The sequence below is a fragment of the Staurois parvus genome, unplaced genomic scaffold (genome assembly GCF_062004578.1).
Source record: "Staurois parvus isolate SC_StPar_1 unplaced genomic scaffold, SC_StPar_1.0 ptg002298l, whole genome shotgun sequence".
Taxonomy (NCBI): domain Eukaryota; kingdom Metazoa; phylum Chordata; class Amphibia; order Anura; family Ranidae; genus Staurois; species Staurois parvus.
Window position 1 is genome coordinate 20084 of NW_028320094.1, and position 15291 is coordinate 35374.

Below are 15291 nucleotides of genomic sequence, written 5' to 3' on the forward strand. Positions count from 1 at the left end.
GCAACTGTCATTTATTCCATAATCTATATAATGAACAATGGTGACAACTGTCATTTATTCCATAATCTATATAATGAACAATGGTGACAACTGTCATTTATTCCATAAATTATATCATGAACAATGGTGACAACTGTCATTTATTCCATAATTTATATAGTGAACAATGGTGACAACTGTCATTTATTCCATAATCTATACAATGAAGAATGGTGGCAACTGTCATTTATTCCATAATCTATATAATGAACAATGGTGACAACTGTCATTTATTCCATAATCTATATAATGAACAATGGTGACAACTGTCATTTATTCCATAATCTATATAATGAACAACGGTGACAACTGTCATTTATTCCATAATCTATACAATGAAGAATGGTGGCAACTGTCATTTATTCCATAATCTATATAATGAACAATGGTGACAACTGTCATTTTTTCCATAATTTATATCATGAAGAATGGTGACAACTGTCATTTATTCCATAATTTATATCATGAAGAATGGTGACAACTGTCATTTTTTCCATAAATTATATCATGAACAATGGTGACAACTGTCATTTATTCCATAATTTATATCATGAACAATGGTGACAACTGTCATTTATTCCATAATTTATATCATGAAGAATGGTGACAACTGTCATTTATTCCATAATTTATATCATGAACAATGGTGACAACTGTCATTTATTCCATTATCTATATCATGAAGAATGGTGACAACTGTCATTTATTGCATCCATCTCTGAATGGTCAGTTTGCCAGGAATTTGTGCGGGAAATGTGTGATGCACCGAGTGTCATGTTCAGTGGGCGTCTAATATCGTCCAATCTCTTCTCTCCGTCACAGCAAAAGCGGAAACTGCGACTTTACATTTCAAACACATTTAACCCCGCAAAGCCCGATGCGGATGATTCCGATGGAAGCATTGCCTCATGGGAGCTGCGTGTAGAAGGCAAATTGCTGGATGACGTAAGTAATATTCATTGGAAGGATGGATGGTGAGGGATCAGGGATGGATGGATGAATGGATGGTGAGGGATCAGGGATGGATGGATGGTGAGGGATCAGTGATGGATGGATGGTGAGGGATCAGTGGTGGATGGATGGATGGTGAGGGATCAGTGATGGATGGATGGTGAGGGATCAGTGATGGATGGATGGTGAGGGATCAGGGATGGATGGATGGATGAATGGATGGTGAGGGATCAGGGATGGATGGATGGTGAGGGATCAGTGATGGATGGATGGTGAGGGATCAGTGATGGATGGATGGTGAGGGATCAGTGATGGATGGATGGTGAGGGATCATTGATGGATGGATGGATGGTGAGGGATCATTGATGGATGGATGGATGGTGAGGGATCATTGATGGATGGATGGATGGTGAGGGATCATTGATGGATGGATGGTGAGGGATCAGTGGTGGATGGATGGTGAGGGATCAGTGATGGATGGATGGTGAGGGATCATTGATGGATGGATGGTGAGGGATCAGTGATGGATGGATGGTGAGGGATCAGTATGGATGGATGGTGAGGGATCAGTGATGGATGGATGGTGAGGGATCAGTGATGGATGGATGGTGAGGGATCAGTGATGGATGGATGGTGAGGGATCATTGATGGATGGATGGTGAGGGATCAGTGATGGATGGATGGTGAGGGATCATTGATGGATGGATGGTGAGGGATCAGTGGTGGATGGATGGTGAGGGATCAGTAGTGGATGGATGGTGAGGGATCAGTGGTGGATGGATGGATGGTGAGGGATCATTGATGGATGGATGGTGAGAGATCATTGATGGATGGATGGTGAGGGTTCATTGATGGATGGATGGATGGTGAGGGTTCATTGATGGATGGATGGTGAGGGATCATTGATGGATGGATGGATGGTGAGGGTTCATTGATGGATGGTGAGGGATCATTGATGGATGGATGGATGGATGGATGGTGAGGGATCATTGATGGATAGATGGTGAGGGATCATTGATGGATGGATGGTGAGGGATCATTGATGGATGGATGGTGAGGGATCATTGATGGATGGATGGTGAAGGATCATTGATGGATGGATGGTGAGGGATCATTGATGGATGGATGGTGAGGGATCATTGATGGATGGATGGATGGTGAGGGATCATTGATGGATGGATGGATGGTGAAGGATCATTGATGGATGGATGGTGAGGGATCATTGATGGATGGATGGTGAGGGATCATTGATGGATGGATGGATGGTGAGGGATCATTGATGGATGGATGGTGAGGGATCATTGATGGATGGATGGTGAGGGATCATTGATGGATGGATGGTGAGGGATCATTGATGGATGGATGGTGAGGGATCATTGATGGATGGATGGTGAAGGATCATTGATGGATGGATGGATGGATGGATGGTGAAGGATCATTGATGGATGGATGGATGGTGAGGGATCATTGATGGATGGATGGTGAGGGATCATTGATGGATGGATGGATGGTGAGGGATCATTGATGGATGGATGGTGAGGGATCATTGATGGATGGATGGTGAGGGATCATTGATGGATGGATGGTGAAGGATCATTGATGGATGGATGGTGAGGGATCATTGATGGATGGATGGTGAAGGATCATTGATGGATGGATGGTGAAGGATCATTGATGGATGGATGGTGAGGGATCATTGATGGATGGATGGTGAAGGATCATTGATGGATGGATGGATGGTGAGGGATCATTGATGGATGGATGGATGGTGAGGGATCATTGATGGATGGATGGTGATGGATCATTGATGGATGGATGGTGAGGGATCATTGATGGATGGATGGTGAGGGATCATTGATGGATGGATGGATGGTGAAGGATCATTGATGGATGGATGGTGAGGGATCATTGATGGATGGATGGTGAGGGATCATTGATGGATGGATGGATGGTGAAGGATCATTGATGGATGGATGGTGAGGGATCATTGATGGATGGATGGTGAGGGATCATTGATGGATGGATGGATGGTGAGGGATCATTGATGGATGGTGAGGGATCATTGATGGATGGATGGTGAGGGATCATTGATGGATGGATGGTGAGGGATCATTGATGGATGGATGGTGAGGGATCATTGATGGATGGATGGATGGTGAGGGATCATTGATGGATGGATGGTGAGGGATCATTGATGGATGGATGGATGGTGAGGGATCATTGATGGATGGTGAGGGATCATTGATGGATGGATGGTGAGGGATCATTGATGGATGGATGGTGAGGGATCATTGATGGATGGATGGTGAAGGATCATTGATGGATGGATGGTGAGGGATCATTGATGGATGGATGGTGAGGGATCATTGATGGATGGATGGTGAGGGATCATTGATGGATGGATGGTGAGGGATCATTGATGGATGGATGGTGAGGGATCAGTGATGGATGGATGGATGGTGAGGGATCATTGATGGATGGATGGTGAAGGATCATTGATGGATGGATGGTGAGGGATCATTGATGGATGGATGGTGAAGGATCATTGATGGATGGATGGTGAGGGATCATTGATGGATGGATGGTGAGGGATCATTGATGGATGGATGGATGGTGAGGGATCATTGATGGATGGATGGTGAGGGATCATTGATGGATGGATGGTGATGGATCATTGATGGATGGATGGTGAGGGATCATTGATGGATGGATGGTGAGGGATCATTGATGGATGGATGGTGAAGGATCATTGATGGATGGATGGTGAGGGATCATTGATGGATGGATGGTGAGGGATCATTGATGGATGGATGGTGAAGGATCATTGATGGATGGATGGTGAGGGATCATTGATGGATGGATGGTGAAGGATCATTGATGGATGGTGAGGGATCATTGATGGATGGATGGTGAGGGATCATTGATGGATGGATGGTGAGGGATCAGTGATGGATGGATGGTGAAGGATCATTGATGGATGGATGGATGGTCAGGGATCATTGATGGATGGTGAGGGATCATTGATGGATGGATGGTGAGGGATCATTGATGGATGGATGGTGAGGGATCATTGATGGATGGATGGTGAAGGATCATTGATGGATGGTGAGGGATCATTGATGGATGGATGGTGAGGGATCATTGATGGATGGATGGTGAGGGATCAGTGATGGATGGATGGTGAAGGATCATTGATGGATGGATGGATGGTCAGGGATCATTGATGGATGGTGAGGGATCATTGATGGATGGATGGTGAGGGATCATTGATGGATGGATGGTGAAGGATCATTGATGGATGGATGGTGAGGGATCATTGATGGATGGATGGTGAGGGATCATTGATGGATGGATGGTGAGGGATCATTGATGGATGGATGGTGAGGGATCATTGATGGATGGATGGTGAGGGATGATGGATGGATGGATGGTGAGGGTTCATTGATGGATGGATGGTGAGGGATCATTGATGGATGGATGGATGGATGGATGGTGAGGGATCATTGATGGATGGATGGTGAGGGATCATTGATGGATGGATGGTGAGGGATCATTGATGGATGGATGGTGAGGGATCATTGATGGATGGATGGTGAGGGATCATTGATGGATGGATGGTGAAGGATCATTGATGGATGGATGGATGGTGAGGGATCATTGATGGATGGATGGTGAGGGATCATTGATGGATGGATGGTGAGGGATCATTGATGGATGGATGGTGAGGGATCATTGATGGATGGATGGTGAGGGATCATTGATGGATGGATGGTGAGGGATCATTGATGGATGGATGGATGGTGAGGGATCATTGATGGATGGATGGATGGATGGATGGTGAGGGATCATTGATGGATGGATGGTGAGGGATCATTGATGGATGGATGGTGAGGGATCATTGATGGATGGATGGTGAAGGATCATTGATGGATGGATGGATGGATGGTGAGGGATCATTGATGGATGGATGGTGAGGGATCATTGATGGATGGATGGTGAGGGATCATTGATGGATGGATGGTGAGGGATCATTGATGGATGGATGGTGAGGGATCATTGATGGATGGATGGATGGTGAGGGATCATTGATGGATGGATGGTGAGGGATCATTGATGGATGGATGGTGAGGGATCATTGATGGATGGATGGTGAGGGATCATTGATGGATGGATGGATGGTGAGGGATCAGTGATGGATGGATGGTGAGGGATCATTGATTGATGGATGGTGAGGGATCATTGATGGATGGATGGTGAGGGATCATTGATGGATGGATGGTGAGGGATCATTGATGGATGGATGGTGAGGGATCATTGATGGATGGATGGTGAAGGATCATTGATGGATGGATGGTGAGGGATCATTGATGGATGGATGGTGAGGGATCATTGATGGATGGTGAGGGATCATTGATGGATGGATGGTGAGGGATCAGTGATGGATGGATGGTGAGGGATCATTGATGGATGGATGGTGAAGGATCATTGATGGATGGATGGTGAGGGATCATTGATGGATGGATGGTGAGGGATCATTGATGGATGGTGAGGGATCATTGATGGATGGATGGTGAGGGATCAGTGATGGATGGATGGTGAGGGATCATTGATGGATGGATGGTGAGGGATCAGAGCAGCAGAGCGCGGTTGGGTGTACATTCGGAATACTAACAGCTAACGTTGGATTTTTGATCGTTTGAAATGTCTAAATGAAGGATGAAATGTGAGATGTTGGGGAGGTCCTCACCCTCGGTGGTCTTCAGGCCTTTTCCTAGGAGACTCCGAAGTTCTGAGCCTCCAGTAGTTTCCGGCTTTGACCCTGGTGATTGGGGGAGGGGAACACGACCAAACCACCTGGGTGGCATGGGGCCTTTTACTGTGAGTGTGTCCTCCTTCACAATGGCGGCATCTTGTCTCCATGCTGGCCTCCATGGAGGACTTCATATGCAGAGGTCGCATTGGTTGGACAGAGCAGTCATTGGGGAAGTGAGGAGGCTGGAGATGACTCTAGCGGACTACATTTGCAGTGATTGGAGGGAGGAGGTCCTGGAACAATCTCATTGGCTGATTCTCTGGATGTTCTGTTCTCAGCCCAGCAAGATGAAGCGGAAGTTCTCCTCCTTCTTCAAAAGTTTGGTGATTGAGCTGGACAAAGATTTATATGGACCCGACAATCACCTGGTGGAGGTGGGTATCCCGGGTGTCTCCTGTCTGGGGTGGGCGACGTCTGCTGTGGGTTCTGTCTGTTGATGAACTTTTCCTTTCAGTGGCACAGGACCCCGAGCACTCAGGAGACCGATGGCTTCCAGGTGAAGCGTCCCGGAGATGTCAGTGTGCGCTGTACGCTACTGCTGATGCTGGACTACCAGGTAACCATTCCGTGTCTCTGCATTCTGCTACCTCACCCATATGTGTCGCCACATCACATTCTACACGCCTGCAAAAACTGAAGGCACACGTAATCCGTGTCCGGCATCAAGTCCATGAACCTCCTGGGATATGGATCTGGTCAGGGATGGTAATCAGTTTCAGCTGCTTTGGTGGTCATGAAACGAACAACAGGTGCACTAGATGGGCAGCAATGAGACAACTCCCAAAACAGGAATGGTTTTACAGGTGGAGGCCACTGACATTTTTCCCTCCATCTTTTCTGACTGTCTCTCACTCATTTTACATTTGGCTCGGGTCAGTGTCACTACTGGTACCATGAGGCCATACCTGGACCCTACAGAGGTTGTATAGGCAGTCCAACTCCTCCAGGATGGCCCATCAATACCTGCCATTGCCAGAAGGTTTGCTGTGTCTCCCAGCACAGTCTCAAGAGCATGGAGGAGATGCCAGGAGACAAGAGCATGGAGGAGATTCCAGGAGACGAGAGCATGGAGGAGATTCCAGGAGACGAGCATGGAGGAGATTCCAGGAGACGAGAGCATGGAGGAGATTCCAGGAGACAAGAGCATGGAGGAGATTCCAGGAGACGAGAGCATGGAGGAGATTCCAGGAGACGAGCATGGAGGAGATTCCAGGAGACAAGAGCACGGAGGAGATTCCAGGAGCCGAGAGCACGGAGGAGATTCCAGGAGCCGAGAGCACGGAGGAGATTCCAGGAGCCGAGAGCATGGAGGAGATTCCAGGAGACGAGAGCATGGAGGAGATTCCAGGAGACGAGAGCATGGAGGAGATTCCAGGAGACGAGAGCATGGAGGAGATTCCAGGAGACAAGAGCATGGAGGAGATTCCAGGAGAGAAGAGCATGGAGGAGATTCCAGGAGACGAGAGCATGGAGGAGATTCCAGGAGACAAGAGCATGGAGGAGATTCCAGGAGACAAGAGCATGGAGGAGATTCCAGGAGCCAAGAGCACGGAGGAGATTCCAGGAGACGAGAGCACGGAGGAGATTCCAGGAGACGAGAGCATGGAGGAGATTCCAGGAGACGAGAGCATGGAGGAGATTCCAGGAGACGAGAGCATGGAGGAGATTCCAGGAGACGAGAGCACAGAGGAGATTCCAGGAGACGAGAGCATGGAGGAGATTCCAGGAGAGAAGAGCATGGAGGAGATTCCAGGAGACGAGAGCATGGAGGAGTATCCAGGAGACAGGCAGTTCCTCTAGGAGGGCTGGACAGGGACGTAGAAGGTCCTTAACCCATCAGCAGGACCGGTATCTGCTCCTTTGTGGAGGAGGAACAGGATGAGCCCTGCCAGAGCCCTACAAAATGACCTCCAGCAGGCCACTGGTGTGAATGTCTCTGACCAAACAATCAGAAACAGACTTCATGAGGGTGGCCTGAGGGCCCAACATCCCCTAGTGGCCCTGTGCTCACTGCCTGGCACCATAGAGCTGGATTGGCATTGGCCATTGAACCCCAGAATTGTCAGGTCCACCACTGGCACCCTGTGCTTCTCACAGATGAGAGCAGGTTCCCCCTGAGCACATGTGACAGACGTGAAAGGGTCTGGAGAAGCCGTGGAGAACGTTCTGCTGCCTGTAACATGGTTCATCATGACCGTTGTGGTGGTGGGTCAGTGATGGTCTGGGGGGGCATCTCCATGGAGGGGGACACACAGACCTCTACAGGCTAGACAATGGCACCCTGACTGTCATTAGGTATCGGGATGAAATCCTTGGACCCATTGTCAGACCCTACGCTAGTGCAGTGGGTCCTGGGTTCCTCCTGGTGCAGTGGGTCCTGGGTTCCTCCTGGTGCAGTGGGTCCTGGGGTCCTCCTGGTGCAGGGGGTCCTGGGTTCCTCCTGGTGCAGGGGGTCCTGGGTTCCTCCTGGTGCAGGGGGTCCTGGGTTCCTCCTGGTGCAGGGGGTCCTGGGTTCCTCCTGGTGCAGTGGGTCCTGGGTTCCTCCTGGTGCTGTGGGTCCTGGGTTCCTCCTGGTGCGGTGGGTCCCGGGTTCCTCCTGGTGCAGTGGGTCCCGGGTTCCTCTTGGTGCAGTGGGTCCCGGGTTCCTCTTGGTGCAGTGGGTCCCGGGTTCCTCCTGGTGCGGTGGGTCCCGGGTTCTTCCTGGTGCGGTGGGTCCCGGGTTCTTCCTGGTGCGGTGGGTCCCGGGTTCCTCCTGGTGCGGTGGGTCCTTGGTTCTTCCTGGTGGAGTGGGTCTTGGGTTCCTTCTGGTGCAGTGGGTCCTGGGTTCCTCCTGGTGTAGTGGGTCCTGGGTTCCTCCTGGTGCAGTGGGTCCTGGGTTCCTTCTGGTGCAGTGGGTCCTGGGTTCCTCCTGGTGGAGTGGGTCTTGGGTTCCTTCTGGTGCAGTGGGTCCTGGGTTCCTCCTGGTGGAGTGGGTCCTGGGTTCTTCCTGGTGCGGTAGGTCCTGGGTTCCTCATGGTGCAGTGGGTCCTGGGTTCCACCTGGTGCGGTAGATCCTGGGTTCCTCCTGGTGCGGTGGGTCCTGGGTTCTTCCTGGTGCGGTGGGTCCTGGGTTCCTCCTGGTGCGGTGGGTCCTGGGTTCTTCCTGGTGGAGTGGGTCTTGGGTTCCTTCTGGTGCAGTGGGTCCTGGGTTCCTCCTGGTGTAGTGGGTCCTGGGTTCCTCCTGGTGCAGTGGGTCCTGGGTTCCTCCTGGTGCAGTGGGTCCTGGGTTCCTCCTGGTGCAGTGGGTCCTGGGTTCTTCCTGGTGGAGTGGGTCTTGGGTTCCTTCTGGTGCAGTGGGTCCTGGGTTCTTCCTGGTGCGGTAGGTCCTGGGTTCCTCCCGGTGCGGTAGGTCCTGGGTTCTTCCTGGTGGAGTGGGTCTTGGGTTCCTTCTGGTGCGGTAGGTCCTGGGTTCCTCCTGGTGCGGTAGGTCCTGGGTTCCTCCTGGTGCGGTAGGTCCTGGGTTCCTCCTGGTGCGGTGGGTCCTGGGTTCCTCCTGGTGCGGTAGGTCCTGGGTTCCTCCTGGTGCGGTAGGTCCTGGGTTCCTCCTGGTGCGGTGGGTCCTGGGTTCCTCCTGGTGCGGTAGGTCCTGGGTTCCTCCTGGTGCGGTGGGTCCTGGGTTCCTCCTGGTGCGGTGGGTCCTGGGTTCCTCCTGGTGCGGTGGGTCCTGGGTTCCTCCTGGTGCGGTAGGTCCTGGGTTCCTCCTGGTGCGGTAGGTCCTGGGTTCCTCCTGGTGCGGTGGGTCCTGGGTTCCTCCTGGTGCAGTGGGTCCTGGGTTCTTCTTGGTGGAGTGGGTCCTGGGTTCCTCCTGGTGCGGTGGGTCCTGGGTTCCTCCCGGTGCAGTGGGTCCTTGGTTCCTCCTGGTACACGACAATGCCCGGCATCATGTGGGGAGAGTATGCCGGCAGTTCCTGGAGGATGAAGGAATTGATACCATTGAATGGCCCCCACGCTCTCCTGACCTAAACCCAATAGAACCCCTCTGGGATGTCATGTTTCGGTCCATCCAATGCCGCCAGGTTGCACCTCAGACTGTCCAGGAGCTCAGTGATGGTCCAGATCTGAGAGGAAATCCCCCAGGACACCATCCGTGGTCTCATTAGGACCCTCCCCCGACGTTATCAGACATGCATACAAGCACATGGGGGCCACACAGACTACCGAGGGCCATTCTGAGTTGCTGCAATGACATTTCACCAACATGGACTCTCCTGCTGCATCATTTCTTCACTTTGATTTTCGGGGTGTCTGTGAATTCAGTCCTCTGTAGGGCGATCATTTCCATCCAATGATGGGGCGTCCTTACGTTCCTCACCCATCCCCCGTCCATGTCAGGATAGAGATCCAGCAGGAGATTTGTCCTCATTGGGATCTGATGGGTTCTCAGAGTCTTCTTCTCATTGGTGGAGCCGTGTAGAACATCGATGTATCCCGTCATAAAAGCCTGACTACCCAATACTTGCGGCTCTGTATCACTTTGTCTGAAACAAGTCCTGACAAGTGGGCGGGAAAGAACCCGTGTGGGTTCCGGAGAAGACGACCCACAAGTCCTCAGGGAGCTTAGCTCAGTGATAGCTGGTGATGGCCAAGCCACTTTGATATTTAATGGCCTCCCTATAGACAAAAGATGGCCGAGTGGAAGCGTTCTGGTTCTGGGTGCAGCCCATCACCCGCTCACCCCCCAATGACACGAATGGTATGGACTGATCGGCAGAGAACAATTGTGGGTTTACTATTATAAAAGGTCGATGTATGTCGGGGAGCTGTAGTCCCATCAGCCTAACATCAGTAGTTTGAGGGAACACTGGAATGAATTATGGAGAAGTCCCTGTTGTGGATCCTTAGAAGACTCTGACACTCCCTGTGGAGGAGGCTCCTGTCTGTAGGGACCCTGTGGACAAAAGCCCTCCTTAAGGCTCATTTTGCTCTATCAGGTCCAGCTATGGAACCCGTTGTTGCTTGCAGGGCAGTTTGTCAGAGCCTTGCTATCTAGACGAAGTTCATGGACCAAGACCCTTGCTATCTAGAAGAAGTTCATGGACCAAGACCCTTGCTATCTAGAAGAAGTTCATGGACCAAGACCCTTGCTATCTAGAAGAAGTTCATGGACCAAGACCCTTGCTATCTGGATGTAGTTCATGGACCAAGACCTTTGCTATCTAGAAGAAGTTCATGGACCAAGACCCTTGCTATCTAGAAGAAGTTCATGGACCAAGACCCTTGCTATCTAGAAGAAGTTCATGGACCAAGACCCTTGCTATTTAGACACAGTTCATGGACCAAGACCCTTGCTATCTAAACGAAGTTCATGGACCATGCGGAGGAGACATGCAGAGGAGACATGCAGGGGAGACATGCGGAGGAGACATGCAGGGGAGACATGCGGAGGAGACATGCAGGGGAGACATGCGGAGGAGACATGCAGGGGAGACATGCGGGGGGGACTGGAGAGGAGACATGCAGGGGAGACATGCGGGGGGGACTGGAGAGGAGACATGCGGGGGGGACTGGAGAGGAGACATGCAGGGGAGACATGCGGGGGGGACATGCGGGGGGGACTGGAGAGGAGACATGCAGGGGAGACATGCGGGGGGGACTGGAGAGGAGACATGCAGGGGAGACATGCGGGGGGGACATGCGGGGAGACTTGGAGAGGAGACATGCGGGGGGGACTGGAGAGGAGACATGTGGGGGAGACATGCGGGGGGGACTGGAGAGGAGACATGTGGGGGAGACATGCGGGGGGGACTGGAGAGGAGACATGCAGGGGAGACATGCGGAGGAGACATGCAGGGGAGACATGCAGGGGGGACATGCAGAGGAGACATGCGGGGGGGACATGCGGAGGAGACATGCAGGGGGGACATGCAGAGGAGACATGCAGAGGAGACATGTGGAGGAGACATGCGGGGGGGACATGCAGAGGAGACATGTGGGGGGGACATGCAGAGGAGACATGCGGAGGAGACATGCAGGGGAGACATGCGGAGGAGTCATGCGGGGGAGACATGCGGGGGAGACTTGCAGGGGAGACTTGCGGGGGAGACTTGCGGAGGAGACATGCAGGGGAGACATGCGGAGGAGACATGCGGAGGAGACATGCAGGGGAGACATGCGGAGGAGACATGCAGGGGAGACATGCGGAGGAGACATGCAGGGGAGACATGCGGGGGGGACTGGAGAGGAGACATGCAGGGGAGACATGCGGGGGGGACATGCGGGGGGGACTGGAGAGGAGACATGCGGGGGGGACTGGAGAGGAGACATGCAGGGGAGACATGCGGGGGGGACATGCGGGGGGGACTGGAGAGGAGACATGCAGGGGAGACATGCGGGGGGGACTGGAGAGGAGACATGCAGGGGAGACATGCGGGGGGGACATGCGGGGAGACTTGGAGAGGAGACATGCGGGGGGGACTGGAGAGGAGACATGTGGGGGAGACATGCGGGGGGGACTGGAGAGGAGACGTGGGGGAGACATGCGGGGGGGACTGGAGAGGAGACATGCAGGGGAGACATGCGGAGGAGACATGCAGGGGAGACATGCAGGGGGGACATGCAGAGGAGACATGCGGGGGGGACATGCGGAGGAGACATGCAGGGGGGACATGCAGAGGAGACATGCAGAGGAGACATGTGGAGGAGACATGCGGGGGGGACATGCAGAGGAGACATGCAGGGGAGACATGTGGGGGGGACATGCAGAGGAGACATGCGGAGGAGACATGCAGGGGAGACATGCGGAGGAGTCATGCGGGGGAGACATGCGGGGGAGACTTGCAGGGGAGACTTGCGGGGGAGACTTGCGGAGGAGTCATGCGGGGGAGACATGCGGGGGAGACTTGCAGGGGAGACTTGCGGGGGAGACTTGCGGAGGAGACTTGCGGGGGAGACATGCAGAAGAGACTTGCGGGGGACACATGCGGAGTAGACATGCGGGGGACACATGCAGCCAGGTTCTTCCTGGTGTAGTGGGTCTTGGGTTCCTCCTGGTGCGGTGGGTCCTGGGTTCCTCCTAGTGCAGTGGGTCCTGGGTTCCTCCTGGTGCGGTGGGTCCTGGGTTCCTCCTAGTGCAGTGGGTCCTGGGTTCCTCCTGGTGCGGTGTGTCCCGGGTTCCTCCTGGTGCAGACAATGCCCGGCCTCATGTGGGGGAGTATACAGGCAGTTCCTGGAGGATGAAGGAATTGATACCATTGAACAGCCCCCACACTCCCCTGACCTAAATCCAATAGAACCCCTCTGACATGTCCTGTTTCGGTCCATCTAACGCCACCAGGTTGCACTTCAGACTGTCCAAAACTGGCTAAAAACGCCTAAACACGGCTAAATGCTTGGGAATGCTAGGCGCGTTTATCACTCGGGCGCCAATTTATTTCAGAGGCCGGAACAAATTATTATTTTGTCCAATGAGATGAACGCCCAAGTGCTTGACGCCTGTGAACACGCCGGAACACGTCAGCCACTTCAAGCGCCCGGTGTTTTCTCTGCCAAGAGAAGCGTTTGTGAAACGTCCCGTGTGCATGAGGCCTTCACCTGGAGGTCCACCACCTATATCTGAGATGATGAATCACAACTCCACGTGTCCTCTTTGTTTACCTCCATTGACCCTTCATTTGAAGATTTGTATATATGGAGCCACGCCCACATAGGTGATACGGGCAACGTTCTGTTCAAGAAGATACCTCCACTTGGTGACTTTGATATTCTATGCCGGGGAGAATTGGTACAATTAATGGTCCTTCACCTTCCCCTTCAATATCCTCCTTATAACAAACATTGAACTGGGGAAGACCTCCCATTTGTAGGGTGTCATTGCAGAGGTTCTCTAAAGCTTAGAGATAAGTGATCTCAGCTCTTGGAGGACTCGTGGATGGAGACATTTGATGAAAGTGACCTCAGCTCTTGGAGGACTCGTGGATGGAAACATTCGATGAGTGTGACCTCAGCTCTTTGAGGACTTGTGGATGGAGACATTTGATGAAAGTGACCTCAGCTCTTGGAGGACTCGTGGATGGAGACATTTGATGAAGGTGATCTCAGCTCTTGGAGGACTCATGGATGGAGACATTTGATGAAGGTGATCTCAGCTCTTGGAGGACTCATGGATGGAGACATTTGATGAAGGTGATCTCAGCTCTTTGAGGACTCGTGGATGGAGACATTTGGTGAAGGTGATCTCAGCTCTTTGAGGACTCGTGGATGGAGACATTTGGTGAAGGTGATCTCAGCTCTTTGAGGACTCGTGGATGGAGACATATGGTGAAGGTGATCTCAGCTCTTGGAGGACTCATGGATGGAGACATTTGATGAAGGTGATCTCAGCTCTTGGAGGACTCATGGATGGAGACATTTGGTGAAGGTGATCTCAGCTCTTTGAGGACTCGTGGTTGGAGACATTTGGTGAAGGTGATCTCAGCTCTTGGAGGACTCGTGGATGGAGACATTTGGTGAAGGTGATCTCAGCTCTTTGAGAACTCGTGGATGGAAACATTTGACGAATGGGACCTCAGCTCTTGGAGGACTTGTGGGCGGAAACATTTGATGAAAGGGACCTCAGCTCTTTGAGGACTCGTGGATGGAAACATTTGATGAAAGTGACCTTAGCTCTTTGAGGACTTGTGGATGGAGACATTCGATGAAGGTGATCTCAGCTCTTTGAGGACTCATGGATAGAGACATTTAATGAAGGTGATCTCAGCTCTTTGAGGACTCGTGGATGGAGACATTTGATAAAGGTGATCCCAGCTCTTTGAGGACTCGTGGATGGAGATATTCGATGAAAGTGACCTCTGCTCTTGGAGGACTCGTGGATGAAGACACTTGAAAGTGACCTCAGCTCTTTGAGGACTTGTGGATGAAGACATTTGATGAAAGTGACCTCAGCTCTTTGAGGATTCGTGGATGGAGACATTTAATGAAGGTGATCTCAGCTCTTTGAGGATTTGTGGATGGAGACATTTGATGAAAGTGACCTCAGCTCTTGGAGGACTCGTGGATGAAGACATTTGATGAAAGTGACCTCAGCTCTTTGAGGATTCGTGGATGGAGACATTTAATGAAGGTGATCTCAGCTCTTTGAGGATTTGTGGATGGAGACATTTGATGAAAGTGACCTCTGCTCTTGGAGGACTCGTGGATGAAGACATTTGATGAAAGTGACCTCAGCTCTTTGAGGATTCGTGGATGGAGACATTTAATGAAGGTGATCTCAGCTCTTTGAGGATTTGTGGATGGAGACATTTGATGAAAGTGACCTCAGCTCTTTGAGGACTCGTGGATGGAGACATTTAATGAAGGTGATCTCAGCTCTTTGAGGACTCGTGGATGGAAACATTTGATGAAAGTGACCTTAGCTCTTTGAGGACTCGTGGATGGAGATATTTGATGAAGGTGACCTCAGCTCTTTGAGGATTCGTGGATGGAGACATTTGATGAAAGTGACCTCAGCTCTT

General features: G+C 51.7%; 1 protein-coding gene across 3 annotated transcripts in view; it reads left to right on the forward strand.

The window, feature by feature from the left end:
- Positions 1–15291, forward strand: part of LOC149431298 (SWI/SNF-related matrix-associated actin-dependent regulator of chromatin subfamily D member 3) — a 47762-nt gene that overhangs the window by 9748 nt on the left and 22723 nt on the right. For all 3 annotated transcript variants that reach the window (XM_089665694.1, XM_089665696.1, XM_089665693.1), the window contains 3 exons: positions 862–984; positions 6082–6177; positions 6258–6359. In XM_089665694.1, coding sequence (XP_089521820.1) covers positions 862–984; positions 6082–6177; positions 6258–6359 — 321 coding nt within the window. The remainder of the gene's footprint in view (positions 1–861; positions 985–6081; positions 6178–6257; positions 6360–15291) is intronic.